The sequence below is a fragment of the Heterodontus francisci genome, chromosome 10, assembly GCF_036365525.1.
Source record: "Heterodontus francisci isolate sHetFra1 chromosome 10, sHetFra1.hap1, whole genome shotgun sequence".
Lineage (NCBI taxonomy): Eukaryota > Metazoa > Chordata > Chondrichthyes > Heterodontiformes > Heterodontidae > Heterodontus > Heterodontus francisci.
In genome coordinates, this window is record NC_090380.1 from 104,939,238 (window position 1) to 104,966,321 (window position 27,084).

A 27,084-nucleotide genomic window follows, 5' to 3' on the forward strand; every position below is an offset into this window, starting at 1 on the left:
GGATCATTCGTAAGAACTAATGGACATTTCCACCCATCAAAGTCTGAACTGATCAGCTGTACATTTCCAGCAATTTCACTTTTTATTTTACACAAATGTAAAACTAGATTTTGCTATTTCAGACACAGAAGTTTGCAGATGACATTAAGGCCAGGATTTTCCAGCCCCTTTACGGCCGGCCTTGGAGGCAGGTGGGGTGGGGGCGGTAAAATTGCATCAGTCACAACAGGTCCAGATTTTACAAGGAACAGGTGGCAAGTCTAGTGGGAATGTCACTGGTTAGAGAAAAACAAAGGTATTTCAGGCAATGGAAAAGTAGCAATTGACTGGTATTTTATGGGCCCATTCCAAATTCCCAAAAAGTGTACAGGGGACACAGGGTGTCAGAGATCCGGCAAGTACATCAGGGCAACGAGGTGGCAGCTCAGGTCATCGCCGCGTGCCTTTACAGGAAGGCTGGGGCACCATGGCTATAGCACTGCAGTGAGGAGGGGGAGTTCCAGTGCCAGGGCTTTGGGGTCAAGCCTCCATAGTGACATCTGGCTAGGCTGGCACTTGGGTACACTGAAAGGGGGTTGAAAGGAGGTGGGGTGGGGTGGTTGGAGGAAGCATTCTGACAGAGTGGCCCCAGGAGTGCCCACCTGTCGTGGGTATTGTCCACTCAGGAGGCAGGCCCTCCAGCAGGCCTGCACTGCTGGCTGGATCTTCAGGGAAGGCTGGCTTTACTCAAAGAGGGCTTTGGCCGTGTTCCAGTGCTGGTAGCCCTTTAAAGATGGCGCAGAACATCCGTCAACAGCAGCCGATGCCGTGACCGCTGCCTAAATGCCCGCCTCCAACCAATGAACAGTCATGCCACCCTACACTGCCAGCTGGCAGTTAATTGGCTGGCTGTCACAAGATGGTGGTGTAATCGGGGATCAGGTCAGGAAGATCAGCGCCACCCACTTCAGGCCCTGGCGTCCACTCCTCAGCTATGCTCGTAAAGTCCCGGCCAAGTTAGGAAGTGCAATAAGTTGTGAAGATGGTATCAGGAACTTACAAAGGAGCAGAGAGAGATTAAATAATGGGGCAAATTGTGGCAGATGGGAGTACAATCTGGGGAAGCACGCGCTCAGCCACTTTGGATCGGAGAAAGACAAATCAGAATATCTTAATGGTGAGAGACTAGGAACTGCGGGAGGATCAAAAGGGATTTGAGTGTTTATGTATACAAATTATTAAAAGCTGGAACATAGGTACAAAAAGCAAATCAAAAAGATTAATGGAACGTTGGCCTTTATCTCAAAGGAGCTGGAATGCAAAGGGGAAGAAGTTATGCTTCAGTTGGATAGAGCCTTGGTTGGATCCCACCTGGAGTACTATGTTCAATGCTGGGCACCTTACATTTGCCTTGGAGGGGGTACAGTGCAGACTCACCAGAATTACACCATGGCTTAAAGTGCTAAACTATGAGGACAGGCTGCATAAATTTGGCTTTTATTCCATTTTACACAGTTGAGGGGCAATCTAATCGAAGTCTTTAAAAATGATAAAGTCAACAGGAAAGATACAGAGAAACTATTTCTTTTTATGGGGGAATCCGGAACAAGGGAACAGAATATCAAAATTAGGGGTAAAAAGCAGAAAACATTTAAACAAAAATGCACAAAGGTAGAGGAAATCCGGAACTCTTCCTCTCCCAAAAGGCCAGGTCAATATCTTAGAAATTTTCAAGAGAGATATTTTTTCATTTGGCAATCTTAGCAAGTGATATGGAGCAAAGGCAAATAAATGAAGTTGAAGTACAATTCAACCCAAGCATGCTCAAGTAGCTGAATTTCATAGGAACAGAAATGGGACAATGAACTGAATTGTTCTAACAAACAAAAGCCTCAACTGGAGGTCACTCCAGTCGCGTGCAACAAACTTAAAAACTTAACCCAGAAATAGTAAAATTTAAATGGTTTCATGTATCAGAGCACTTAATCTCACATGATGAATGTTCAATTACAAAAATAATTAGTTGGCACAACCCAATGATGTTGTCAGCTACGCACTCTCTGAGGGTCTTCCATCCTCCAAAATCTGCATGTGAAGTTCCTTCGACTTGGCACTCAACTCGCTGTTGGATTGGGGGGGAAGAAAGGGATAAAATTAGCCGGTAATTATAGGCTTCTTTGCATTCAAATTTAAAATTTCCTAATAGATTACACAAACACCCACAGACCCACACATGCCTCCTCCAGCCCTGCAAACCCCTGAGCATTCTATTTTCCTCTAACTCTGACTTTTTGTGCAGCCCCACTTCCTTTGCCCTTCGACCATCCAAGTTCCGAGCACTAAACTTCTTTGCCTCTGCACCTCCTTCCAGTTGGCTTAAAACCTCACTTGGACCAAGCATTTGGCTACCTTGCCTAATGTCTCATTCTTTTGCTTGGTGTCAATATTTGTTTGTCTACACTTCTGCAAAGGCCTTTGGGATAGGTGCTATATAAACGCAAATTGTTGTATATTTCAAAGAGCTGTAATTCAAAGACAATGGGCTGGATATTAGCTCTGAAGCGGAGAGAGCGCAGGTTGGAGGGATGGTTGGGTGGGGGGGGCGGGTGGCAGGGAAACCAGGAAGAACAGGTTTCCCTCAGGTCCTGCCGAATTTAACGGCAGACCTGATGAACAGTTTTTTCTTCATCTCACAGCTACAGCAAGCTAGGCTGAGGGACTGGCTGGGAGGGGAAAAAATCAGAAGAGTCTGATTGGAGGTTTGGGGTGGGGGGGGGGGGGGGGGGGCGGATGGGGTAAAAACAGGTGGTGAAGCAGGTAACCACCTGACTCCAGTAGTCCTTGCCGCCCTTTAGCCGATGGGTACCCCAATGCCCCAGAAGCCCAACTGGACATGGTTGCATTTAAAATAGTGGTTAATTCTGAGGTACGCATCCTCATTATAATACCTAAATGACCAACCTGCCTCTTGCGAGCGGGTTGGTTGCCCGCTCTGCCTCTGTAAAAACCAGAAGTGGTCAGGTTTTGTTTTTTATCCCACCCCACACCCCCCGAAACATGCCACCCAACCCAAATCCAATCGTTTTTGGGGGGTTAATATTCCCCCCAGTGGGATTGTGTAACTGCATCAGGATTCCTCTCCTCACCCAGCACCCTCTTCACAATTGGTCAAATTTTGTACAAATTTAAGAACACACGCAATAAATCTTCATTATACAGAATGACATTAAAGCTCATGACTACACATACGGACACACAAAGGAAGTGACATTTTCACTCTCCACCATTTCTAACAAAACCAGAAATGCGTACACTAGATCAAACAGCAGAAACTCTCCCAGGGACAGTAACAGGAAGGCTGACAAAATGCGAGACAAACTTTAAAAACATTTTTTTTTTTTTTTATAAACACACAACGTGCACTGTTCAAATAAGTCATGACTATGGGTTCAGATTTACTTGAACTTTGTGGAGTACTAAAGTACTTTCCAAAATCCTAACAGTGTATTTATAACCTTTCAATTATAATGTGGTGTTTTCTGTAATATTAAGTTAATCACCCCACAGAATATTAGCATATTTTGCTCATCGGTCATCTCATAGAAAATGAAATTTTGCATCAAAAGAGATTTGGATAAATACTTGAAGGAAAAAAAGTGCAGGGCTATGGGGAAAAAGCCAGCACAGGCACGATGGGATGAATGGCCTCCTTCAGTGTTGTATCCATTCCAAGATTCTAAAGCCACATCAAGGCAAGTAAGGAAATTCTCAGATCTACAGGAGTAAGATGCATACACAGGCTTGATCTTTACTTTGCGCAGCTCAAACTAGGGTAGAGGCACCTTCTTGCAGGTGGGAATACAAAGAACAGTACAGCACAGGAACAGGCCATTCGGCCCTCCAAGCCTGCGCCCATCTTGATGCCTGTCCAAACTAAAACCTTCTGCACTTCCGGGGACCATATCCCTCTATTCCTATCCTATTCATGTATTTGTCAAGATGCCTCTTAAACGTCGCTATCGTACCTGCTTCCACCACCTCCCCCGGCAGCAAGCTCCAGGCACTCACCACCTTCTGTGTAAAGAACTTGCCTCGCACATCCCCTCTAAACTTTGCCCCTCGCACCTTAAACCTATGTCCCTTAGTAACTGACTCTTCCACCCTGGGAAAAAGCTTCTGGCTATCCACTCTGTCCATGCCGCGCATAACTTTGTAAACCTCTATCCTGTCGCCCCTCCACCTCCGTCGTTCTAGTGAAAACAATCAGAGTTTATCCAACCTCTCCTCATAGCTAATGCCCTCCAGACCAGGCAACATCCTGGTAAACCTCTTCCGTACCCTCTCCAAAGCCTCCACGTCCTTCTGGTAGTGTGGCGATCAGAATTGCACGCAATATTCTAAGTGTGGCCTAACTAAAGTTCTGTACAGCTGCAGCATGACTTGCCAATTTTTATACTCTATGCCCCGACTGATGAAGGCAAGCATGCCGTATGCCTTCTTGACTACCTTATCCACCTGCATTGCCACTTTCAGTGACCTGTGGACCTGTACACCCAGATCTCTCTGCCTGTCAATACTCCGAAGGGTTCTGCCATTTACTGTATACTTCCCACCTGCATTAGACCTTCCAAAATGCATTACCTCACATTTGTCCAAATTAAACTCCCTCTGCCATTTCTCCGCCCGTCTCCAACCGATCGATATCCTGCTGTATCCTCTGACAATCCTCATCACTATCCGCAACTCCACCAACCTTTGTGTCATCCGCAAACTTACTAATCAGACCAGCTACATTTTCCTCCAAATCATTCATATATACTACAAAGAGCAAAGGTCCCAGCACTGATCCCTGTGGAACACCACTAGTCACATACCTCCATTCAGAAAAGCACCCCTCCACTGATACCCTATGTCTTCCATGACCGAGCCAGTTCTGTATCCATCTTGCCAGCTCACCTCTGATCCAGTGTGACTTCACCTTTTGTACCAGTCTGACATGAGGGACATTGTCAAAGGCTTTACTGAAGTCCACTGCCCTTCCTTCATCAATCATCTTCGTCACTTCCTCAAAAAACTCAATCAAATTAGTGAGACATGACCTCCCCTTCACAAAACCATGCTGTCTCTCGCTAATAAGTTCATTTGTTTTCAAATGGGAGTAAATCCGGTCCCGAAGAATCCTCTCTAATAATTTCCCTACCACTGACATAAGGCTCACCAGCCTATAATTTCCTGGATTATCCTTGCTACCCTTCTTAAACAAAGGAACAACATTGGCTATTCTCCAGTCCTCTGGGACCTCACCTGTAGCCAATGAGTATGCAAAGATTGCTGTCAAGGCCCCAGCAATTTCTTCTTGCCTCCCTCAGTATTCTGGGGTAGATCCCATCAGGCCCTGGGGACTTATCTACCTTAATGCTTTGCAAGACACCCAACACCTCCTCCTTTTTGATAATGAGATGGCTGAGACTATCTACACTCCCTTCCCTAGGCTCATCATCTACCAAGCCCTTCTCTTTGGTGAATACTGATGCAAAGTACTCATTTAGTACCTCGCCCATTTCCTCTGGCTCCACACATAGATTCACTTCTCTGTCCTCGAGTGGGCCAACCCTTTCCCTGGTTACCCTCCTGCTCTTTATATACGTATAAAAAGCCTTGGGATTTTCCTTAATCCTGTTTGCCAATGACTTTTCATGACCCCTTTTAGCCCTCCTGACTCCTTGCTTAAGTTCCCTCCTACGGTCTTCATATTCCTCAAGGGCTTAGTCTGTTCCTAGCCTTTCAGCCCTTACGAATGCTTCCTTTTTCTTTTTGACGAGGCTCACAATATCCCGCGTTATCCAAAGTTCCCGAAACTTGCCAAACTTATCCTTCTTCCTCACAGGAAGATGCTGGTCCTGGATTCTAATCAACTGACATTTGAAAGACTCCCACATGTCAGATGTTGATTTACCCTCAAACAGCCGCCCCCAATCTAAATTCTTCAGTTCCTGCCTAATATTGTTATAATTAGCCTTCCTCCAATTTAGCACCTTCACCCGAGGACTACTCTTATCCTTATCCACAAGTACCTTAAAACTTATGGAATTATGGTCACTGTTCCGAAATGCTCCCCTGCTGAAACTTCGACCACCTGGCCGGGCTCATTCCTCAATACCAAGTCCAGTACGGCCCCATCCCTAGTTGGACTATCTACATATTGTTTCAAGAAGCCCTCCTGGATGCTCCTTACAAATTCTGCCCCTTCCAAACCCCTAGCACTAAGTGAGTCCCAGTCAATATAGGGGAAGTTAAAATCACCCACCACTACAACCCTGTTACCTTTACATCTATCCAAAATCTGTCTACATATCTGTTCCTCTACCTCCCGCTGGCTGTTGGGAGGCCTGTAGTAAACCCCCAACATCGTGACTGCACCCTTCCTTTTCCTGAGCTCCACCCATATTGCCTCGCTGCATGACACCTCAGAGGTGTCCTCCCGCAGTACAGCTGTGATATTCTCCTTAACCAGTAATGCAACTCCCCCACCCCTTTTACATCCCCCTCTATCCTGCCTGAAGCTTCTAAATCCTGGAACATTTAGCTACCAATCCTGTCCTTCCCTCAACCAAGTCTCTGTAATAGCAACATCATAGTTCCAAGTACTAATCCAAGCTGTAAGTTCATCTGAATGTGGGGAAAAGGTACATACCTCACCTAAACAAAGTTATGAACAAGAGCAATACTCCTACACAAGATTGCCACCACTAACTAGAGTCAATCCCCAAAAATCATCCACCAGCCAAGTCACAGCAAAAAGTCTCAAAGTACGACATGAACTTTGCACACTGTACAGTATGAATGTGCGTGACATGACAATGTATTGTAACCAGAAAAACAACTGCAATAAATAAAATAAAAGCAATGTTTAATTGTGCCCATACACAAGTGCTAGGCAATGACCATCTCAAGGAAGAGAGAATTTAACCATCTTCCCTTGACATTCAATGGCATTACCATCACGAATCCCCCACTATCAACATCCTAGGGGTTACCATTGACCAGAGACTGAACTGGACCAGCCACATAAATGATGTGACTACAAGAGTAGGTCAGAAGCTGGGAATTTGGTGGCGAGCGACTCACCTCCTGCCTCCCAAGTGCCTGTCCACCATCTACAAGGCACAAGTCAGGAGTGTGATGGAATACTCTCCACTTGCCTGAACGGGTGCAGCTCCAACACTCAAGAAGCTCGACACCATCCAGGACAAAAGCAGGCCGCTTGATTAACACACCATCCAGCACCTTCAACATTCACTCCCTCCACCACCGCGTACAGTGGCAGCAGTGTGTACCATCAACAAGATGCACTGCAGCAACTCAAAGGCTCCTTTGACAGCAGCTTCCAAACTCGCAACCTCGACCACCTAGAAAGACAAGGGCAGCAGATGCATGGGAACACCACCACTTGCAGGTTCCTCTCCAAGTCACACACCATCCTGACTTGGAACTATATTGCCATTCCTTCGCTATCATTGGATCAAAATCCTGCAACTCCCTTCCTAACACTGTGGGTGTACCTAACCCAAAGGACTGCAGCGGTTCAAGAAGGCAGCTCACCACCACCTTCTCAAGGACAATTAGGGAGGGGCAATAAATGCTGGCCTAGCCAGCGAAGCCCACATCCCCCGAACGAGTAAAAAAAAACATTACTGGCAATTTGAATAGGTCAAATGCCCAGAAACCAAAACCACAGAGGCTGCAGATACAGACTGGTTAATTGAGTGGGAAACAAGGTGGCAGATGGAGTATAATGTGGGGAAACGTGAGGTTATTCACATTGGTAGTAAGAATAAAAAAAAGGCAGAATTTTTTTTTTTTTTTAAAAAGACATGAAACCTTTAAATGCTGATGTTGAGGGGGACTTGGGCGTACTCATACAAGGAACACAGAAAAAGTTAGCAGCAGGTACAATATGTAATTAGGAAGTCAAATGGAATGGCAGCTTTTAATGCAAGGGGATTGGAGAACAGGAATAAGGAAGTCTTGCAACAATTGTATAAGGCTTTGGTGAGACCACAACTGGAGTATTGTGCTTAGTTTTGGACTCCATATCTAAGGAAGGATATACTTGCCTTGGAGGCGATATAATGAAGTTACACTAGATTGGTTCCTGGCATGAAAGGGTTGTCCCATGATGGGATGCTGAGTAAATTGGGCCTATACTCTCTGAAGTTTAGAAGAGTGAGAGGTGATCTCATGGAAACATACAAAATTCTGAAGGGGCTTGACAGGGTAGATACGGAGAGGTTGTTTCCCTGGCTGGGGAATCTAAAACATCTCACAATAAAAGGCATTGAACATTTAGGACAGAGATGAGGAAACATTTCTTCACTCAGAGGGCTGTGAATCTTTAGAATTCTCTACTACCCCAGTGGATTGTGGAAGGTTGAGTATATTCAAGGCTGAGATAAATAGATTCTTGATCTCTCAGGGAGTTGAGGCAGATGAATATCTATGATCTGTTGAAACGCAGAGCAGGCTTGAGGGGGCATATGGTCTACTCCTGCTCCTATTTCTATGTTCTTAAACTGTAGATAAGAGTATAAAAATGCATCAAGCTTCAAATAGTGGTTGTTTTTGAGATTGAGTATTACAAATTTAAAGACACCTCACACAAAACTATTTTTGAACTCAACAAACTCAGAAGTAATACAATGGCAACAAGAAAAGCGGGAGACAGCGAGAAATGAGTGTCTTTTAAAATGTGGAAAAACCATACTCACAACACAAACTGCTGGTCCCACAAGGGGTTGGAAATACTGCTCATCACCGAGCTGGAGACTTTCTGCGCTGGATTGTCCAACTCGACAATACAGTATGGACGGATATGCTCTGACAATACCAAACACATTCAGAACATTAAATCTAATTTTACATGGTGACTGTAAAACCGAAATCATTTAATGCATAAGCGAAATACTGCAGATGCTGGAATTCTGTAGGAAAAACACAGAACATGCTGGAAATACTCAGCAGGTCAGGCAGCATCTGTGGAGAGAGAAACAGAGTTAACGTTGTAGGTCAATGACCTTTCATCAGGGTGATGAAAGGTCATTGACCTGAAACGTTAATTCTATTTACCTCTCTACAGATGCTACATGACCTGAGTATTTCCAGCATTTAATACATCACTGCTTAGAATTAATTCCACAAGAGAACAGAATTTTATATAAGTTAATTATTCATTGAACTTTATTTTTAAAAATTCTACAATTTTAAGATTAATATCCTCAAGGTCCTAATATTCAAGTCATAGGTGTAAACAAGTCTACAATTGTAACAAATGGCATCTCTTGCCCAAGCTTGGAAATTTTCTTCCTAAACCTTTCTGCCTCTCGACCTCTCTTTTCTCCTTTAAGATGCTCCTTAAAACTTACCTCTTTGACCAAGCTTTTGGCCACCTGCTCTGCTATCTTCTTCTGTGGCTCGATATCATATTTAGCTTTATAATGCACGTGAAACGCCTTGGGATGTTTTATTACATGAAAGGAACCACATAAATACAAATTGTTATTGTTGTTGAAATAGCTCAACTTCCTAATTCACTGTTGTCAATAGGGCTACAGTAATGCACAACTTGAAAAAGTCACATTATATCACCAGCATTTTAGTCAAGTGTAACAGGTGTGTGTTTTACACAGTATCCGCCTGCTAGGATGCTATGGAACTCAAATGACACCTAATTGGAGGTGGTTACCTGCAATATCAGGATCAGCCAGATCATCCACTTTAATGATCTTCACAAGAAGTTTTCGCTCGTGAGCTCTTGGTGGTTTGGGAGGTGAGAAGATCTGTGAGGGCAACTCTATACTTGGTAAATTTTGAGGGATTGGCAACTTCTAAAGAGGAAGGAGGGAGGGGGAAAAAATTGCACAAGAATTAAATCAGTCCTTACGCAGGTAAATTATACCAGCTGATTATGTACTGACAATGATTAAGTTTAAAGAACATACAAGTACAGAATGGCTTACCAAATAATAAAACTGCCCAATGATATCCAGTATCCCCATAACCTGGTGGTTTACCTTAAGAGGCAATTGAGTAGTCATGTATGGTGTAAACCAGATACAATTAAAGCAGATGGGCACGGATCATTTTCAACATGAAAGACTTTCCATCTATGCAAAGTCAGTAAAAGTACCCAAACCTACCATCACCTAATGAATAGGGCATTTTCCATTCCACGCTTCGTAATCTTTCTTCTACCAGTTAAGACACCCCACTTCAGAGTTCTCTGCTCTGCAGGGAATGCACATAGTAAGCAAGCACCTCCCACAGAAATCCAAAGATCGGCTTCCTTCCCTCTCATCTTCAGTGATTTCAACTTAAACTCCCATAGCTCTCTTCCCATGACTTATCTGCCTCTTTCATTCAATGGCCCCCATCACAAACCCCTTCCCACTATTTCTTACCCCTTTGACCTTACACAGCCTTACCACCTCCAAGATCTCAATCGGCAAGAATAATATGACCACTTCTTTGTCGCCTTTAAACATGCTTCTGCCTTTCTCCACCAACACCCTTACCCCAACTCACTGAAAGAAAACAAAATAGCCCCAGGTCCCTCACAAATTCACTCAAACTCCATCTGCCACTGTTGCCTGCTCCCTCACAATGCTTTCAACACCCTCACTCCTGCCAAATCACTCAGCATTTCCCATTGCTGCTGTTGCCCTGGTACACTTCTTATCTTAATTCTCCTGTGCTCAAGGGCAATCAAACTTATACACAACTGGCTGAATCATTAATGAATAGATCGGGCTTAAACATGCTCAGCCTTTTTGTAGCCAAAGAGATAACTGGACTCATAAATGCTCGGTTTACTGGATCTACTTGGTACAGATATCTTGTCCTGTACTAATCCTGCTCACCCAGTGCATCTGTTTTCACCAATTTACATTGGCTGCCCATCCAGCATTTCAAATTTGAATCCCTCCATGGCCTCATCTCATTTCATTTCTGTGACCTTCTCCAGTCCTACATTTCCCTGCTGTCTGTTCCCAACTGTCCTTTCTTGTGTACATCTCCTCTTCCTCATTCCATCCCACCAATATTGGTGACAAGGCCTTCAACCACCCAGTCTTAGTCTATGGAATTTCTTCCCTAAACCCCTCTGCCTCTCCTCATCTTTTCAAAGAAAAAGAAAAAATCTTCACAAAACCAACCTATATTTGGAGAATATTTTTTCCTTCTATGATTCCACCCTCTCCTTCATTCTCTTAAAATATGTTTACCTTTCAGGTCTAAAGAAGGATTCTCTCTCTATATAGGAACAGGAGTAAGCCATTCAGTGACTTGAGCCTGTTCCACAATTCAATGAGATCAGTGATCCGTATCCTAACACCCTTGACTAGCAAAATAATTTATCGATCTCAAGATTTAAAAATGAATTGAGCTAGCATCTGCTGCTTTTGTGGGAGGGAGTTCCACATGTCTACCATCTTTTTCATGAAGAAGCGTTTCCTAACTTCTGTCCTAAATGGTCTAGCTGATTTTAAGGTTATGACTCTTTGTCCTAGACTCCTCCCAGCAGCAAAGGTTTCTTTCCATCTACCCCATCAAACCCTAAAAACTTCAATCAAATCACCCCTCAACCTTCTATATTCTCAGGAATACAAGCCTAGTTAATATGATCTCTTCTCAATCTAACCATTGGAGTCCTGGTGACATTCTGGTGAATCTTCGCTGCATTCCTTCCAAGACATCCTTTCTAAAGGTGCAGTGCCCATAACTGTACCTAGATGTGGTGTAACCAGGGCTTTGTATTGCTGTAGCAAAACTTCTTCCCTTTTATATGCTAGCCCTCTAGTTATAAAGGTTATTACATTAGGCCTTTGATTTTTTTTGTACAAACGCGGAGTGCGTATTTCAGTCAATTGCGCTTTTTGCTTCATCAGATACACAAGGGCTAATAAAACAGTGTCCATAACTACAGGCTGGATGTGTATAAAGAAACTTCTATTGCATGGGTCATCTAGCACAATTTTGCATCCATTCTACGCAATGAACATGCATAAAGAGTTACAGGCAAATATGAATCTTGGGGATTCATAATCCCAATTGGTTAGGCTGAACAGTGATAAGTGAGGGCTTCAGTGTGAATATTCACTTCAGAAATTAGACAATGCAGGTTGAAAGACCTCATACTCACTTGGCTTTCCTTTAAAGGTGCAGCCTTCAAACTCAGTAAGACCGTAGGAGAGGCAGATGTCAACATATCCTGTAATATCGTGTAGATCGTCTCCAGGTACGCATCTTCTTCAGACACCTAATTCAGATAAGAACCAGGTTTCAGAATATGGTTAAAAGTGTCAGATTCAAAGGGCACAAGTTCAGAACCAAGTCCAGTCACTTCCCTCAAGTAGGCAAGTTTAAGAAGATCCCAGCCTGTGTAGATGCTGAGATTATCAGAATCCTATTCAGTGAAACCAAGCCAAATGGTTTGGTTTCGAGGCTGTGCTGTCTAGCTGAAATCTAACTGCATTGTGACAGATGGCTTCAGTTCATGTGGCCTTGGTGGGAAGGGTCCAAAAAGTGAAATAGGATTGTCATTCAAGATCACGGTCCAGTAGCCCCAGTTGGAAAACGCTTGGCTTTGAACAGGATCAGGGTCAGTTTTGACAAATCGAAACGTGCATTGGAATCTGCTTCCTATCTTCTAAATTCAGGGAGCCAATAAAACAATTAAAAGTAAAACAAAAAAAAGTCAGTTACTCACCTCCTTTCTTACTGATGGTGTCACTTTCAAACTCAAGTTTTGAGAATCCACAAGTTTCCATGTGACTTGGACATCATCAACTTCTTGAATATGAATCTCTAGCTATGGAAACAGGCAGAATTATGAAAGGAAGATTTCCCCCCCCTTCACAACCCCAATTAACGACTCAGTTATACTACATACTAGCAGCTTGACCTGTTCAGAATAATGTAAGAGTAGTAGGCCCAAGTTATATAGTGAACTTTACAGTGTCCAGCTGCCACTTACATGGCCCTAATCATGATTTACATTCACTTCAACTGTAGCTCAACCCCACTGCTCGTCCTCTCTACAATCTGACATGATCAAAGACATTATCCTGCTTCAATGCCTCTCCTCTTTTGCCTTGACTGAGAACTGGCCTCACTTGGTTCCAATTATAGCTTAGTCATCTCCATCAATGGCTTCTCTTCCTCTTCCAAATATGATGATAGAAGCTCCCTGGAGATTCCAACCTTCACTCCCTCCTCTACACAGTCCTTTAGCGACATCATTCCAGATTAGTGGGGGGAGAGGGGGCAGCTTCTGCATGTTTAAAGAGACCTACATTTATTAGTATTGTAATGTAGGAAAGGCAGCAGCCAATATGCACATAGAAAGCGCCCACAAACAGTAACGTGATAATAACTAGCTAATGAGTTTTTGTAATGTTAATTAAGGGATACAGATTAGCTAGGACACGGGAGAATATCTCCCCTGCTCTTCAAAATAGTACCGCGAGATCTTTTATGTCCACCTGAGGGGGGCTTGGTTTGACATCTCATCCAAATGATAGCACCTCTCACAGTACAGCACTCCCTTGGTATTGCAATGGCATGTCAGCCGTAGTTTTTGTGAAGCCCTGGAGTGGAATTTCAATCCACAACCTTCTGACTCAGAGGCGAGACCGCTACCACTGAGCCATGGCTGATACACTACCCTAATGACACCCAACTCATCTCAATCTCGGCTGTCAGACTACTTGCCCATTATCCGCCCTTGGATAAGCTGCAACTTCATTCAATAAAACACTGGGAATATTGACGCCATCATCTTCAGCTTCCAACACAAATTCCATACCCTTACCAACAACGCTAACCACAACCCTGGCCACCATCTTAAGCTGAAGATGACTATTCAGAATCTCGACCTTAAGTTGAACTTCCAAACCTACATCCTTCCATCATAAAAGACTGCCTAACTATCTGCTCCACAACGACCTTAGCCTATCTGCCACCGAAAATCATCCATCCATCTGTTTTCTCCTGACTCAAGTGTCCCATTGTTTCCTACCCTGCCTCCCATCCTCCAGCCTTTGGAAATTTCAGTTATGAAACGCTGCTGTCCATATCTTATCCTGCAACATCCTATTCTTTAATCTCTCAACCTCCTCCAGTGCTACACTACCACCGCCCCTCCCCACCCCACTTCCATACAACTGCTAAACTTTCTGATCCTGACTCTAGCTTCTAGTGCATATCCCTTCTTTGCCTTCAGCCACCTAGGTTCTGTGCTCTGAAATTCCCTTCCTGAACTCTGCATCTATACTTTCTCTCCTCTCCTTTAAGATCCTTCTTAAAATCCACCTCTAAGATTTCGCCCACTCCTTCAGTGGCTTAGTTAATTTTTCCCATGCTTCTGAAGTGCTTTGGGCACAGTTTTCTATAACTATTTCCAGGGGCAGCATAGATCTAAGATTAAATGCAAGAGATTTAGAACAGTAAGCAGGGGTAACAAGGGTTCTGAGGCTGTGAAATGTAGCACCAAAAAGTTAGTGATTGAAATGGGCACTGTGCCAACATTAAGTTAGATAGGCATGAAAGGGAACAAAGGGTATTAGAATTCGTGATGGACCTAACAACCTGTCTCCATGTTGTAGTTTTTAATACATAAAATTAGTCTATAGAGCGACCAAGATGGAGAAACAGGCAAAGGGACAACTTGCACTTAAATGGCACCAAAATAGTTTGCTGCAATCTACTCTGTCCTACCATTTATAATTTTAAACCCCTCGATCAAATCACCCATAATTTGTTCGAATGAAAACAACCTTAATTTTCCATTTGTCACTGTATTTGCTTTTCCCTCATAACAGGCAACATCGCAGCAAGATAAAACATAAAATGCTGTAAATACTCAGGGCACGGTAATATGGTGGTTATGTTACTGGACTGGTAATCCAGAGCCCTGAACTAATAAACCTGAGACAAGTCTGGAATAAAGAGCTAGCATTAGTAATGGTGACCATGTAACTACTAGATTGTCATAAAAACCCTCTGCTTCACTAATGCCCTTTAGGGAAAGAAATCAGCCATCCTTAGACTACCTGGTCTAAATGTGACTCCAGACCAACAGCAATGTGGTTGACTTTCAACTGCCCTCTGAAATAGCCTAGCAAGACACTCAGTTAAGGGTAAATAGGGATGGGCAATAAATGCTGACCTTACCAGCGAAGCCCACATTCCATGAACGAATACAGAAAAGTCTGGCAGCATCTGCAGAGAGGCAAAGAATTAACATTTCAGGTCAATGACTTTTTTTAAAAATTCGTTCATGGGATGTGGGATTTGCTGGCTAGGCCAGCATTTATTGCCCAGCCCTAATTGCTATTGAGAAGGTGGTGGTGAGCTGCCTTCTTGAACTGCTGCAGTCCTTGGGGTGTAGGTATACCAATAGTGCTGTTAGGAAGGGAGTTCCAGGAGCTTGACCCAACGAGTGATGGAACAGCGATATAGTTCCAAGTCAGGATAGTGTGGGGCTTTAAGGGGAACTTGAAGGTGGTGGCATTCCCATGCATCTGCTGCTCTTGTCCTTCTAGGTGGTAGAGGTCGCAGTTTTGGAAGATGCTGTCGAAGGAGCCTTGGTGAGTTGCTGCAGTGCATCGTGTAGACGGTGCACAATGCTGCCATTGTGCACCCGTGAAGGGAGTGAATATTGAAGGTGGTGGATGGGGTACCAATCAAGTAGGCTACTTTGTACCGGATGGTGTCGAGCTTCTGGAGTGTTGTTGGAGCTACACTCATCCAGGCAAGTGGACAGTATTCCATCACACTCCTGACTTGTGCCTTGTAGATGGTGGACAGGCATGGGGAGTCAGGTGGCGAGTTACTCGCCACAGAATTCCTAGTCTCTGACCTGCTGTTGTAGCTACAGTATTTATATGGCTGGTCCAGTTCAGCTTCTGGTCAATGGTAACCCCCAGGATGCTGATAGTGGGGTATTTAGTGATGGTAATGCCACTGAGCATCAACAGGAGATGGTTAAATTCTCTCTTATTTAAGATAGTCATTGCCTGCTACTTGTGTGGTGCAAATATTATAGGAATTGTTGAACCAGTTCAAATGAAAAGGTTATCAACCTGATATGCTAATTTGATCTTGCTCCATGGATTTTGCCAGCCCTGCTGAGTATTTCCAGCATCTGCAGAGTTTTGCTTTTGTATTAGCATCCTACTGAATCTGTGCTGTTTCCTTTCTACTGCCTCAACAGCCTTCTTCAACAACCTATCTTGACTACCTTTTCTCCACTGGTCCAGTCTCTTCCCACCTACATCAGTGCGTCTTCTGACGCCCTACGTCATTCTGACAATTTCCAGTTTCCTGGTCCCAACCACCTCCTTTATGGATGTCCAATCTCTCTACACCTCTATCCCCCACCAGGACGGTTGGAGGGCTCTCTGCTTCTTCCTTGAACAGAGGTCCAACCAGTCCCCATCCACCACCACCACCCTCCTCCGCCTGGCTGAACCTGTTCTCACATTGAACAAATTCTCCTTCAACTCCACTCACTTCCTTCAAGTAAAAGGTGTTGTTATGTATACCCGCTTGTCTAGTTATGCATGTCTTTTTGTGGGATATGTCGAACATTCCTTGTTCCAGTTATATTCAGGCTCCCTCCCCCAACTCTTTTTTCCGGTACATTGATGACTGTATCGGTGCCGTTTCCTGCTCCCGCCCCGAACTAGAAAACTTTATCAACTTTGCTTCTAATTTCCACCCTTCGCTCACCTTTACATGGTCCATCTCTGACACTTCCCTTCCCTGTCTTCTCTGTCTCCATCTCTGGGGATTGGCTGTCCACTAATATCCATTATAAGCCCACCGACTCTCACAGCTACCTCGACTACACTTCTTCACACCCTGCCTCCTGTAAGGACTCCATTCCATTCTCCCAGTTTCTCCGTCTCAGACAAATCTGCTCTGATGATGCCATCTTCCATGACAGCTTTTCTGATATGTCTTCCTTTTTCCTCAACTGTGGTTGACAAGGCCCTCAACCGTGTCTGGCCCATTTCCCATACCTCTACCCTCACCCCTTCCTCTTCCTCCCAGAACTGTGACAGGGTTCCCCTTGTCCTCATTTTCCACCCCATCAGCCTCCATATCCAAAGGATCACCCTCTGCCATTTCCGCCACTTCCAGCGTGATGCCACTACCAAACGCATCATCCCCTCCCTTCCACTGTCAGCATACCAAAGGATTCATTCCCTCCGCGACACCCTGGTCCACTCCTCCAGTACCCCCACCACCTCGTCCCCTTCCCAAGGCACCTTCCCCTGCAATCGCAGGAGGTGTAAGAACCTGCCCATTTACCTCCTCTCTCCTCACTATCCCAGGCCCCAAACACTTCTTTCAGGTGAAGCATTCGTTTACTTGTACTTCATTCAATGTAATATACTGTATTCGCTGCTCACAACGTGGTCTCCTCTACATTGGGGAGAGGAAACGCAGACTGGGTGACCGCTTTGCGGAACACCTCTGCTCAGTCCGAAAGCATGACCCCGAGCTTCCGGCTACTTGCCATTTCAACACTCCCCCCTGCTCTCATGCTCACATCTCTATCCTGGGATTGCTGCAGTGTTCCATTGAACATCAACGCAAGCTCAAGGAACAGCATCTCATTTACCGATTAGGCACACTGCAGCCTGCCGGACTGAACATTGAGTTCAATAATTTCAGAGCATGACGGGGGGGGCCCCCCCCACCCACCCACCCACCCACCCACCCCATTCCATTTGACTTTTATCTTTAGTTATTTTTTCTTTTTTATATATTTTTGTGTGTTTGTTTCATTTTATTTCATCTTAGTTTGTTCAGGTTGCTTACCCACTGTTTTTTTTTCATGTTTGTATTTGCGGCTGTTCAATTTTCAGTCTGTTAACACCCTATCTGTACTAATGCTTTGGCTTTCAACACACCATTAACATATTGTTTGCCTTTGCTCCATGACCTTCTGGTCAGCTATTCTGTGACCTTGTCCTATCTATACCTTCTCCTTTGTAATCTCTTGCCCCACCCCCACTTTACTTGCTTATCACCTTTCACATTTCTAATATTTGCCAGTTCTGAAGATGGGTCACTGACCTGAAACGTTAACTCTGTTTCTCTGTCCACAGATGCTGCCAGACCTGCTGAGTATTTCCAGCATTTCTTGTTTTTATTTCAGCCTTCTTTAAAGGTTGAAGTCCAAAGCTGCACACTGTACTACAAATATGGTTTTAATAAAGGTTCAATAGAGATTCACCATTATATTTCCACTTTTATATCCTACACCCATCATAAAACCCAATATTCCTTCAGCTATTTTTGCGCCCTTATTCACTTGCAGTGCTGCTTTTAATTTTGTGTAAATCTGAACTCCCTAATCCCTCAGCTTCTCCACATATCTGGGTTCTATTTTTAGATTTTATTAAAATTGTACCACTTCACATTTACTGATATCGAATTCCATCTGTCCCTTTTTTTGCCCTTTCCACCACCTCATTAATAATCCCTTGTAGTTTCCTTTGATGCACTGATTTACTATGCCTATTTTAACGCCCTTAGCAAATTTGGACACCACTCCCTCTAGCCCCAAGTCCAAATCATTCACATGCAGCAAACAGAAGCAATCAGAACAGAACTAGCCAATCTGAATCACTCAAACTTGCCTTAACTGCTCCTCTATATTCCCTTCTTTCTAACCATTCTTTCATACAAACTCGCCCCAAATCAATGCTCATCTTCTCGGAGAGTCTTTCATATGGTGTTTTGTCCAAGGGCTTCTGAAAACCCAAGTACGCCCTCCCTTTCTGCTATATCTTTCACCTCCTCGTAAGAACACTCATTAAAATTTGTCCAGCATTATCCTTTCTGAAATCCACATTGGCTGCTTCCAATTACTTTCTCATCAATCCACATCTCTCTACTAATTGTTGGTCTATGAATGTTGCCACACGTTACTGAAATTCATTGGCTATGCTGCACGTTACATCACCACTGGCCTTCCAAATGCTCCAATTCACATCTTAGTTTAATTTTTCACAGTTGACAAAAAAAGGCTGCCATATTTGGAGCTCACCCAACCAGTAACAGCCATGCCTCCAGCTGCCTCGTCCCTATGCTCAGGAATTCCCCTGGAACCCCATCTCTCTGACCAAGTTTTTGATCATCACCTCCCATACGGCTTTCTTATTCCTCTGTGGAATACTTTTTTTTCTTCTACTTTAAACAAGAGATTGATAAAATTTACAATAACGAGTTGTATTTAAGTGTTAAAAGTCTATCGATTGTAGTTATACTGCAACTAGTGTAAAGCTAAAATAAAAAATACCACCTCCTGGACTTCTCACAACAGGTTTATATTCAAAATCTCATCATAGCAACATAGAAGCCTCGCTTTCTTCTTGTCTCACTCCAGCATTGCTGTTCGTGCAAAATGCACCCATGTTTGCTCCTGCTTCAGTAGTGTAAAGTCACAACAGCATCTCTAATTGCTCAAACTGAATGTCTGAAAAATAACGATGGAATTTTGGAACAAAAGCCATTGTTCCCATGCTTCCAACAGATCAAGGACCAGCTGCACACTTGTGAGCTTTACCTAGTTTAAACATTGAGGGAGATGAATAATCACCGTCCTCAAAAAGGGCAAACAGAGTGAAAGTTACAAGTTATTGATTAAAGGTTTTAATTTATGGGGTGAAATTTCTCCTAACAAAAGTCAAGCTTGCCAACTTTTCTCTAGTTAATAATTTGCTGCTAAAAATACTACATAGCCCTGCAATTTTCATTAGTGGGTAATTAACTGTAAAGAAAAGAACACATACTCTTGGCTTTCCTATTTGAAGTGAATGAAAGCAGTGTTTTAGCCTATGGCGCTGTGTCCTTGCTTCAGAAACCGAATTCATTTCAGATCAGTTTAACCGATAGCAAGTCATGGAAACTTTAGTGATCTTTAGGGACTGGGGATGAGTACCAATTTATTCATTTAGAAGTATACCCCTGGGAATCATACATCAGTTAGATCAACATCGATGGTAAATTTTTAAAAACAGAACATATAATGAAGTAATTCAGAAGCGTATAGCAAGAACAAAAGACAATAAATCACAGTCAATTTGTGTCAGTGGAAAGACAGCATTAGCTTACAAATGCACCAGGATCTTTATAGGACAGAATGGAGTCAATGGATTCCGGCGATGCAATTGATTTTATGAATTTAGTGCACTTGGTAGAGAAGCTTTTCACAAGAGAAGAACAGCTTTAAAAAAAACAAGAACCCAGGGGATCATTAATAAAGCTGTAAATTGAACAGAAAGCTGCAGCAATTTAGTTGTTCCAGAATTAAGTGCAATAAATGACAGACATCATTGTAAGCAAAATGCCAATACCCTCATTATGGGATTTTCATATTGCTGTTGGAATTAAAGTGGTGCAAAACCTGGTATAAAATAAGCCAAATCAAAGCGGGCTGTTGTGTATTGCCTCCACACTGCCACCAAGGGTCTAGAGCAGTAATTTTGTATTGGCTCCATTGTAACAGGTAGAGCAATGGGATTCTATTACCCAACACAGATCATGATGAAGCAGGCCTTCGTAACCAGACATGGTTATTCCTCGGGTTAGGATACATATTGGCAGGTCAGGTCATGCCAGTTATGTGTTGCAGCCTTCTCTTTGCAATTTGCTGAAATCCAGGCTTTACAATGCTGCTTAGAATTTCACAAGAGTATCATATGGCCACCACAAGTAAAATTCTATCACTCAATTCACCTCCCATCCCAGCTAATTAGATTTGGTTCCCATTAGAAAATAGATCAGAGAAGCATGATTCAAGCATTCAGAATCTTGACGGAAAAAAGCCATTTGCCAAACAAAAAAAATCTGTTTTGCCAATCATCTCCAACACATCACTGCTGTTTTGTGGCAAACCACATACATGCAGGGAAACGGAAGAGAAACAGAGACAGATATCCAAATGTATATAAACAAAACATTCTTTGTATTTAAAGAGGTTGCGCAAGTGAAAACTGAAATTTCACGAAAAGAAGTGTTGGTGCCATGTCAATGTTTAACAGCCTCCTTGAAATAAGAGCTGTTCGTAATTCTTCTAAGTTGTACCTGAATATGAAGTGGAGACACTTGGATATAATAAGATTTCAGTCCCATGGCAACAGGCGAGTCCTGGGTCACAGTGATAGAAAACTGAGTGTGCTCTCCGGTCACATGGCATCCAAAAACCTAAAACCAAATTCACAGCAAGCTTCACTGCAGAGTCTGTACCAAATTCACTGCACTTCCCATCAATTAGCATATTGCATGTAGTTTCTCACACACTAGATGCATAAGGCAGTACTATACTAATAGATCTTGATTTTATATTTTACTGGTCCAAAATGATTGTAGCTACTTAAATAGGATTTTTCTTTGAAAGGCAAACCCAGTTGGTTTCGTTCTCCCTTTCCCTTCACCTGCAGGTGCAAACACATGCTGGGGTAGACTCCCACAAGTGATCATTCCTCATGCAAGACAAGACAGATAGTCTACAGGAAAATGGGGTGGAGCCATCAGGAGCAGAAACCCTGGATGACTTTTTTCTCCCTAGTTTAGTTAAGGGATGCAGAATCCAATTGTACAGTCTTTGGAAGTGCTAATTCCGTATATAGATGAAGGATAGAACTTGAACCCTTCCTGATCTCTTATGGCTCAGCAATGTCGAGTACTACTTTTATCAACTAAGCTATCAGTGGATTTTTTTTTTAAATGAATGAAGGTTCGACAGCATTTGGTCAGTACACATTATGTAGAATTTTCTAGTAACTCCAATGAAAACAATTTGCAGTCAAGTTCAGCAATGCAATCACACAACAACTAAAAGCAGCGATCATGGGCGCAGATCTCTCATACAAACAAATTCAAGGTTTCCATCTAAACCAGAGATAACGACAGGACTCATTAGTTTTGCCTCTCCTTCACAATGCTACCAAAATCTTCTGATTAGATTGCAGCCCTAGGGGCATGCCCGTGTGAAATCCGTGTGACAATATCAATAGAGTGACAATATTTTCACAAAAACAAAAGTATTAACTTGCCTCCAATAATTTAATAGCAAAGTGAACTTAACCTGCGCGCGCGCCGGACAGAAAGTCCCACGTTTTCTTAGCCAGGTGAGAATTTGGGGTGCAACAATTGGCACTTGAGCTGGGGACAGAGGGGGGGTGGGGGGTGGGAGAGGAAGCAGTCACAGAAAGAATTGGAATAGACAGAGTGTCAGTCAAGGTCCCTGCTCACGATCATCTTGTGATGTCTTCTGAAAAGGATCCTTGTGTGGACATTGGGTGAGAACTCAGAAAAGAAACCTTCAATTCCCACACTACTAGCTGCATTATTGCAGAAAAACAAATGATCCACGGTCAGGGTTCTCCTCAGAAGCAAAGGAGACGAGAAAACTACACCAATACTAATAATCACGGTCTCAATTTAAAATTATAAATGGTATATCATTTTATAATTCATGCAAAAGTTAGTCATTTTTAGTCATCATTACTCATTTATATTTCAAAAGCAGTCTAATTAAATACAAGGGCCGGAGTTTTACGGTGGGGGGACAGGAGCCGGCCTCAGACACAAAAGCCGGTGGCGAACCCGCGACCACCTCGCTGGGGATCAGTTTCATATTTTACAGGTCCCCAGGCAGGACTTCCAACCGCTTGAGGGAGGAAGTCTCGCCTCACTGAGCTGCTGGCCAGTCAGCAGGCTGGCAGCTCTTCGTCCCAGCAGCGCCACCTGGAGTGGTGGCCACTGCTGGGACGGCTGCCCAGCATGCACAGAAGATGCCTGGGAGCCAGGAAGGCGGGTGAGCACTGGTTGTCTTGCTGGGGGTAATTAGTCGGGCTCCGGCAAGACAAGGGTGGTCACGGGGAGTGGGGGGGGAAGGAAAGAGAAAAAAAAAAAGAGAAAGAGGGGCGTGTTGCGTCTTGGGGTAGTTAGGTCATGGGGGCAGCCCTCCATCGGGCACTCTGATGTGCAGGGCCCCCACCCCCGAGACTATCAGAAGCCACCTGCTTTTCCCGGCACCAGGACGCCCGCTTACCACACGTAAAATCTACGTGAGGCAAGCAGGCTGTTTTTCACCCGCCCCATCCTACTAAAGGGAGGGGGGGGCGTGGAGGCATGAGTGGGTCGGGAAAGCCTCCCAGAACCCTCCTGCTCCATTTTACGCCATGCCCCCAATGAGCCGGATGGTGGCAGGGCGGCATAAAATTCCGACCAAGAAACCATGTTGCACAGATAAATTTAAAATGGACCATACATGGTGGGAAACAGTGCAATACAAGCCCAAATAACACCAAGCGTATAAATCAGTGAATTACCTTCCTGTTAACCAGACTCTTCTTGTAATGGGATGCTTATACCACACAGTGACTAACATTTAAAGGCGTTTTATTTTAGGGCTGCGTATCACAAAAGGCTGTTGCATGTTCTGTGGTACCAAGTTGCCGTATTGTGACATGATCACTATCAACATAATCTACTCGCTTTCACATGTGAAGGAGATACAAATATTTCTTCCATCTTTCCCTCCCTTTCTCATCAGTCTAAATCTTCAGCAATGTTAATTGGAAGCATGTGCAATTCATACAGGAACCTGGGAAGAAAGCCTGTTTATATTACATTGACTCTCCCCAATAGTAATACAGGTAATATGTTCCAGAAAGTCACATTAGGAAGGGTAATGGAACTTAAACAGGAGTAGGCCATTCAGCCATTCATGTGTCCCACCATTTGACTGGATCATGGCTGATCTATATATCAACCTTTATTTACCAACTTTAGCTCTATAACCCTTAACACTCATATCCAACAAAACTCTCTGTTTTAAGCTCCAAGTGTCGCAGCATCCACAGCTTTTTTTTTGGGGGGGGGGGGGGGGAAAAGAGGGGAGGGGTTTGGAAAAAAAGATAGTTCTGGATTTCTACTAATCTTTGTGTGGAAAAAGTGCTTCCTGATAAATGGGAGGATATGGAGAGGGGTTATGTCCATGGGTCCCTGAAGGTGACAGGACAGGTAGATAAAGTGGTGAAGAAGGCATATGGAATGCTTCCCTTTATTTGCAGAGGTATAGAATACAAAAGCAGGGATGTAATGCTGGAACTGTATAAAAACACTGGTTAGGCCACAGCTGGAGTATTGTGTACAGTTCTGGTCACCACATTACAGGAAGCTTTTAACAGGCTCCAGAAGCTGGCTGAGCGTGTCTACCCTGAGGCACAGTGCGGCTTTCGAGCAGAGAGATCCACCATTGACATGCTGTTCTCCCTTCGCCAGCTACAGGAGAAATGCCGTGAACAACAGATATCCCTCTACATTGCTTTCATTGATCTCACCAAAGCCTTTGACCTAGTCAGCAGACGTGGTCTCTTCAGACTACTAGAAAAGATTGGATGCCCACCAAAGCTACTAAGTATCATCACCTCATTCCATGACAATATGAAAGGCACAATTCAGCATAGCGGCGCCTCATCAGACCCCTCTCCTATCCTGAGTGGCGTGAAACAGGGCTGTGTTCTTGCACCCACACTGTTTGGGATCTTCTTCTCCCTGCTGCTCTCACATGCGTTCAAGTCTTCAGAAGAAGGAAATTTCCTCCACACAAGATCAGGTGGCAGGTTGTTCAACCTTGCCTGTCTAAAAGCGAAGACCAAAGTACAGAAGGTCCTCATCAGGAAACTCCTCTTTGCTGACGATGCTGCATTAACATCTCACACTGAAGAGTGTCTGCAGAGACTCATCGACAGGTTTGCGGCTGCCTGCACCAAATGTGGCCTAACCGTCAGCGTCAAGAAAACAAACATCATGGGACAGGACGTCAGAAATGCCCCATCCATAAATATCAGCAACCACGCTCTGGAAGTGATTTAAGAGTTCACCTACCTAGCCTCAACTATCACCAGTAACCGGTCGCTCGATGCAGAATTCAACAAGCGCAACGGAAAGGCTTCCTCTGCTATGTCCAGACTGGCCAAGAGAGTGTGGGAAAATGGCGCACTGACACAGAACACAAAAGTCCAAGTGTATCAAGCCTGTGTCCTCAGTACCTTGCTCTACGGCAGCGAGGCCTGGACAACATACGTCAGCCAAGAGCGACGTCTCAATTCGCTGCCTCCGGAGAATCCTTGGCATCAGGTGGCAGGACCGTATCTCCAACACAGAAGTCCTCGAAGCGGCCAACATCCCCAGCATATACACCCTACTGAGCCAGCGGCGCTTGAGATGGCTTGGCCATGTGAGCCGCATGGAAGATGGCAGGATCCCCAAGGACGCATTGTACAGCGAGCTCGTCACTGGTATCAGACCCACCAGCCGTACATGTCTCCGCTTTAAAGACGTCTGCAAACGCGACATGAAGTCCTGTGACATTGATCACAAGTCGTGGGAGTCAGTTGCCAGCGATCACCAGAGCTGGCGGGCAACAATAAAGGCGGGGCTAAAGTGTGGCAAGTCGAAGAGACTTAGCAGTTGGCAGGAAAAAGGGCAGAAGCGCAAGGAGAAAGCCAACTGTGTAACAGCTCCGACAATCAATTTTATCTGCAGCACCTGTGGAAGAGCCGGTCACTCTAGTATTGGCCTTTATAGCCACTCCAGGCGCTGCTTCGCAAACCACTGACCACCTCCAGGCGCTTACCCATTGTCTCTCGAGAGACAAGGAGGCCAAAGAAAGATAATTGTTCTGGAGAGAGTACAGAGGAGATTTACAAGAATGTTGTCAGGGCTTGATATTTGCAGCTATGAGGAAAGATTGGATAGACTAGGGTTGTTTTCCTTAGAACAGGAGGAGGCTGAGGGGAGTTTTAATTAAGGTGTACAACATTATGAGGGGCCTAGCTAGACAGGAAGGACCTGTTTCCCGTAGCAGAGAGGTCAATTACCAGGGGCACAGATTGAAGGTGATTGGTGAAAGGATTAGAGGGGACATGAGGAAAATCCTTTAACCCAGAGGGTGGTGTGTGTCTGGAATTCACTGCCCGGATCGGTGGTGGAGGCAGCAACCCTCAACTCTTTTAAAAAGGTACCTGGACATGCACCTGAAGTGCTGTAACCTGCAAGGCTACAGACCAAGAGCTTAGATTGGGTGGCTAGTTTTTTCAGCTGGCGCAGACACGACGGGCTGACTGGCCTCTGTGCCGTAACTTTTCTATGGTTCTATTTCATTCCTAGTAAGCCTGACTCTAATTATAAGATTATGTTGCCTTCTTCTTGATTCTCCCAAAGTAAATAGTATCAAATCCTTTGAACATTTTAAACACCTCGATCAGATCACCCCCAGAAATCTTCTATACTCAAGGGAATACAAGCCAAGTTTATGGAAGCTGTCGTCATAATTTAACCCTTTAGGTCCAGGTGATAAAGTCATTAGTTATAGACTGTTTCCATTGTTTGGCAATACAGTAACAGCAGGGTTGGGGGGTGGGGGGCATGAATTTAGGTTTATGGCTAAACTGTAAACAAAAAGTATAGTTAGAATGTGAAACATCCTACCAAAAATGTTCAAGCACAGTACAATAATTCTTCAGGAACTTGAGAGTTACTTAAAAAATGAAAAGGACATGGGGAAAATTTAAGAGGAGGATTAAGCGAGGAGCCTCATGTGGATAAAATAACAGTCAGTCAGACATGAATGGATAGAGTGTCCTGTTTCCTGATAGAGTGTAATATTCGACAATGAATTCTGTGGGAAATCAAGCTAACTGGTACAGCCCAATGAATTAATTACCAATAACATTCAGAAAAAAGTTGTACTACTTATTGTAAACTTGTACGGGCGGCACAGTGGCGCAGTGGTTAGCACCGCAGCCTCACAGCTCCAGCGACCCGGGTTCAATTCTGGGTACTGCCTGTGTGGAGGTTGCAAGTTCTCCCTGTGTCTGCGTGGGTTTTCCCCTGGTGCTCCGGTTTCCTCCCACAAGCCAAAAGACTTGCAGGTTGGTAGGTAAATTGGCCATTATAAATTGTCACTAGTATAGGTAGGTGGTAGGGAAATATAAGGACAGGTGGGGATGTTTGGTA

The 27,084-nt window shown here is 44.1% G+C and overlaps 1 protein-coding gene across 3 annotated transcripts in view; it reads right to left on the reverse strand.

Annotated features, from left to right (window-relative positions):
* Nucleotides 1–27,084, reverse strand: part of LOC137374703 (C2 domain-containing protein 2) — a 65,752-nt gene that overhangs the window by 21,341 nt on the left and 17,327 nt on the right. The window contains exons 3-9 of one of the 3 annotated variants that reach the window (XM_068041237.1): nt 21,139–21,258; nt 15,208–15,255; nt 12,743–12,844; nt 12,176–12,292; nt 9,722–9,863; nt 8,748–8,856; nt 2,037–2,101 (exon numbers count right to left, since the gene is read on the reverse strand). In XM_068041237.1, coding sequence (XP_067897338.1) covers nt 2,037–2,101; nt 8,748–8,856; nt 9,722–9,863; nt 12,176–12,292; nt 12,743–12,844; nt 15,208–15,255; nt 21,139–21,258 — 703 coding nt within the window. Of the gene's footprint in view, nt 1–2,036; nt 2,102–8,747; nt 8,857–9,721; nt 9,864–12,175; nt 12,293–12,742; nt 12,845–15,202; nt 15,256–21,138; nt 21,259–27,084 lie in introns of all 3 variants that reach the window. The other 2 variants (XM_068041239.1, XM_068041238.1) reach the window with 2 other exon arrangements.